The 4,350-nt window shown below is 57.0% G+C and overlaps 1 protein-coding gene across 1 annotated transcript in view; it reads left to right on the forward strand.

The window, feature by feature from the left end:
* Window positions 1-6: 6 nt before the first annotated feature.
* The window catches only part of HDGF (hepatoma-derived growth factor), a 9,596-nt gene continuing 5,252 nt past the window's right edge, over window positions 7-4,350 (forward strand). The window contains exon 1 of the mRNA XM_010838213.1: window positions 7-84. Coding sequence (XP_010836515.1) covers window positions 55-84 — 30 coding nt within the window. The 5' untranslated portion in view covers window positions 7-54. The remainder of the gene's footprint in view (window positions 85-4,350) is intronic.

A 4,350-nucleotide genomic window follows, 5' to 3' on the forward strand; every position in this document is an offset into this window, starting at 1 on the left:
TCGCGATCCAACCGGCAGAAGGAGTACAAATGCGGGGACCTGGTGTTCGCCAAGATGAAGGGCTACCCACACTGGCCGGCCCGGGTGAGCAGCGCGGCCCGCCGCCTCCTATCCACCTCCAGGCTTGGGTTGCATAACACCCGGGAGGGCACGAGCGCTCCGCGCGGAGGGGTTGGGAGTGGGGGCGGGGGGCGTCTGAGTCCCCGAGTCTTAGCCAAGCGACTCCAAACCCACCCGCCGGTTATATAATGGTGGAGGCGGGGTGGTGGGGCGGCGGCGGCGGCGGCGAACACCTGGCCACACGGCGTCCGCGCGTAGTGGCGTGTGCGCGGCGTGGGGAACCGAGAGCGCTGGTCACTTTCCGGCCCCGGCTCCGCGTGCTCAGTTCCGCCCCCAGCCCCCATACTCCCAGCGGTTTCGGGCGCGCTACACGGGCACGGGCCAGTCGTGTAACTCCTCCCACCCCCCAAGCGCCACTGCTACCCCCCTCAGGGACCCCCTTAGAGACCCCCAGTTTCTTCACTGATTGTTACCCCTGGTTCAAACTCTCCTCTTCTAGATGAGATGGTTAAGCAGGATCTCAGCCCAGAAAGGGATAAACGGAGGCGGAGTTCGCTTCTACAAAACTTTGGTTTGGGGCATCCGTAAGAGATCTGAAGCTGGGAGGGTCGAGGAATCGTTGTTGGGAGGTGGGGGGCGGAAGAAGAGGGAATCTGCCTGGTTTGGAAATCACCCGCTAGTACCCTTCACTCCTCAACCCCACAAAAATACTGCTTCGTGTGCTGCCAACTCAGACTTGGGGCTGAGGGTGGCAGGGCCCTTGTTGGATTGAGAAGTCCAGTCCAGGCTGCCCTCCCTGTAAGTGGAGGTGGAGGGAACCCGAGTTGCTTCTCCTCCCCATTTCTTAAGCCTCTCCCGCCAGAACGGTCCAGTCTGCCATGTGGTTGATTCAGCCCGCCAATATGAGGCGCCCCACCACCACCTCCGCCCAGCACCTGGCCAGGTGGGAGGGTGGGGCCCAAAAGCCCAGCCTGGAGCATTCATCGTGTTTCCCCTAGAACTGAGACAGGTGAAGTAACTGTATGGGAGGTTGCCAGAGGTTGTTGGAGGAGGTTGGGGTGTCACAAGGGACAGTGCCTCCGGCAACTTATTTCAAAGATGGTGTAGGGCCTTTGGGTTTGGCCCTCGAGTATAGAGTGAAAATCCAAGGGCAGAGAGAAGTAGAGGGAAGGAGTCTTCTGGGCGAGGGGGCCAAGTGTAGAACTGCGTTATTGGCTGTGGGTTGCTCTTTTCCACGTGAGTCTGTGTCTTCATCTGGGCCAGACCCTGCCCTGAGGAAAGTTGGTCCAGGCCCCCCTGGGTCATGCTCAGAGTGTGCAGACCAACTTTGGGGCCAGCCTGAGAAAATCCAGGAGATCCTCACTCTGTACCCTCTCCTCAGGAATGTGCCTAATCCCATATGCCTTGAGCTCCTTGTTCCTGGAAACTTCTAGATGTCTGGCCTCTGGAGTGGGAGTGAAGTCTAGAGTGAAGCAGGGCTCTCCCAACTTCCAAGGCCTCCTAGGGGACTTGGGTGGTGGTGGCGGCTGGGGGCAGTGTGAGCAAGCAGCCACGGTCAGCTGTGTGTGTGTATGTCTGTGTGTGGTGTGTGGACACTCGTGTACTTTACCCTGCACCTTTGATCCATCTGGCTTCTTGGTTCAGATGCCAAGGTCCTGGTGGGCAGGGCAAGAACTGAACCGAGGTCTCTACTGCTCCTACCTCCTGGGGGTGGGAGAAAGCCCAGAGACTGGGGAAGGGGCTCAGCTGGAATGTGGGTTGCAGAGGACCCCTTAGGGCTGCAGAGAAGGGAGGGCCCCATATGGATGCATACTGGCCCATATGAAGAAGACCTTCGGGTTTCTGGTGGCCTTGGAGTAAGGGCAGCACTGGAGCTGGGAATAATGTCTATTTCTTCTTCATCCTGGGCCTCTAGGACAGGGGGCAGTCTGTTGCTCGGTTGAGGGCTGGACCCTTTAGATAAAGTTAGAGTTGGGGGAGGGGGACCAGACTGGATCCCAAAGAGATAGGACCCCACCCTTTGCCTGCGCTCTGGGTCTTGATTATGAAAATTAGAGGGAGTGGTACACCCAAGGTAGTTATGTTCCGAATACATTCTGCTTGAATGTATTGAATTCAAAAGAGCAGACAAATTGGGGTCTCCTTACCACCCTTGGATGCTGTCTTAGTCTGTAGAGTGGCAGAGTCTGAAGAGACTCTGGCTCTTCCTGAGATGGAGGAGGAATGGAGGAGCCTTGCTAACTGTTCCATATAATAGGCAACCAGAGCCCTCAGCCATGGTGAAGGCAAATGTGTGGACTTTTCTTCCTTAGGCCCTACTTCTGGGGAGGGTGACTGACTCTGGGTGAGACTGGAACAGCCCAGTGCTTGCAGAGTCCAGCCAGAGGGACCACGTGGTAGGCAAGACCTGCCTGGAAGGACGGTGTGACTCCATCTTAATCTTTTCCTTTCCTCTTCCTTCTGCCTAACTTCCCTGGGGGATCTCCAAGCACTTAACAATTAACCTGCAAGACTCAGGGATTTTTCCCCTTCTGTTCCTTCCTCCTTTCTTCACTTCCTGTTTCACAGTCCCAGAAAACCTGCACAGCCCGAGGGCCTCACCCATCTTTTCTCTCTCTGCCCCTCCCCCACACCCAGGCACCACCTTTTCTGCCTCTCCAGCTTGCCACACTTTCCTGGCCCCAACTGTCTCCTGCCCCAGATTTTCCGGTTCCTGGGTCAGGTCAGGCCTGGGCCCTGGGTGTGGTGGTCAGAACCCTGGCTGGCAGTCAGTGTGGGCTTAGCCTTCTGGGCTGCCTTCCGGTGTGCTGAGCCAGGCGCCCCTGGGCCTGGATTGGGTATGAGGCTGGGGGAGAGGTGTTTAATTTTCTCTCACCACTCCTCACCTGGGAACTTCAGACCTTAGAAGGTGTCCATGGGCTCTGGCAGGATGGGATTTCCTATGCTCCGGCCTGTCTGAAGGAGCCAGGCAAAGGCAGTAGGCAGGTGTGGGAGTGGAAGAGCCCCAGCCAGGGGGAAGTAACTTGCCAGGATTCCTAAAATGGCTGGGAAGGAGCAGAGCCCCCTCCCCTGTTGGCCAGTGGAGGACGTGCAATGGGGGGTCTCCAGCACTTCTCTGGCCCCACCCTGACTCACTAAGCCTTGACTCACTTGTTCTGAGTCACAGTCTGGATATAAAGGCACCGCCTGGGAGACACATGTCTGTACTGGGGACACAGGCCTCCCCTGAGACCTCATATCCTCTATGTTGTCGATGAACAACCGCCTTTCACTTCCAAATGCAAGATAAGACATTTCCTTTGTGGCTTGAAGGATGAAGGATCCACTGAAGAAGGAATGTCTCCCCTTTTTGGGGTGAGGGGTTGGGAATTCCATTAAGTGAAAAGCACTTGCTCTCCTGGCCCTTCCCCCACAGGTGCCTACTCTCAAGGTCAGATGGGGTGGGGGTGGCATTACCCTTTTGGGGGTAGATGCCCATCTGCCCAGGTCCTTGGCCTCCCTCTTTCCTCTCGACCCACCCTTTATTTTGCTAGAAGTCAGCAGGGTGGGTATATCTGGTGTGTCTCGTTCTATTTTTAATTCCCATCCATTCTTTTGTTTCTTCCCCGCCCCTGAGGCTGGGCAGCTGGTGGCCTCCTGGATCCCATCACAGTGTTGAGCCACCTCTCTCTTTGAGTTTGTTTCCCACGGGAAGGAGACTAAAGGTCGGAGCGCCGCTTGCCTGGTCTCAGCTCCTTGAGAGCACCTCGAGCGTGTTTCCTGTTTCTGACTCCTTTGCTCACCCTAGCCCCTTTCCTGGGCCTCAGTTTCTCCCCTTGCATCACATTTCCTACAAGCCTGTTACTGCCTGGCTCAAGTGTGGCACTGAAAACATGGAGCCCAGATGAGTTCCTAACTGGGACCCTTAGATACTCCCCCACCCCCCACCCCCAGTTCTCTTTCCTGATGCACAAAGATCCACCGAAAGAGGCCTAGGAAAGGGCTTCTGCTATTATTGTCTTATGCCTGCCTGTCTCCTGGGATTTCTGAGCCCTGGAGCCTCTCATTTTATTTTTTGTTACCCCCTCTGAGAGGAGGGTGGGGAACTAGCTGGCAACAGGACCCAGGTGTCCTGGTGGAGGCGGCTCCTCCTCTGCCCACACCCCAGCTCTGGCTTCCTGAGCAGGGCCTGGCCCTCAGCCCTGGCTGGGGTTTCAGGCACAGCCAGGGACCCAGGTGCCAGACTCCAGGCTTGGGGGTGGGGTGTGAGTTAGTGTCCCCTCCTCCCTAATCTGGAGAGAGGGCCTGGGG

Source organism: Bison bison, unplaced genomic scaffold (genome assembly GCF_000754665.1).
Source record: "Bison bison bison isolate TAMUID 2011002044 unplaced genomic scaffold, Bison_UMD1.0 scf7180017864093, whole genome shotgun sequence".
Lineage (NCBI taxonomy): Eukaryota > Metazoa > Chordata > Mammalia > Artiodactyla > Bovidae > Bison > Bison bison.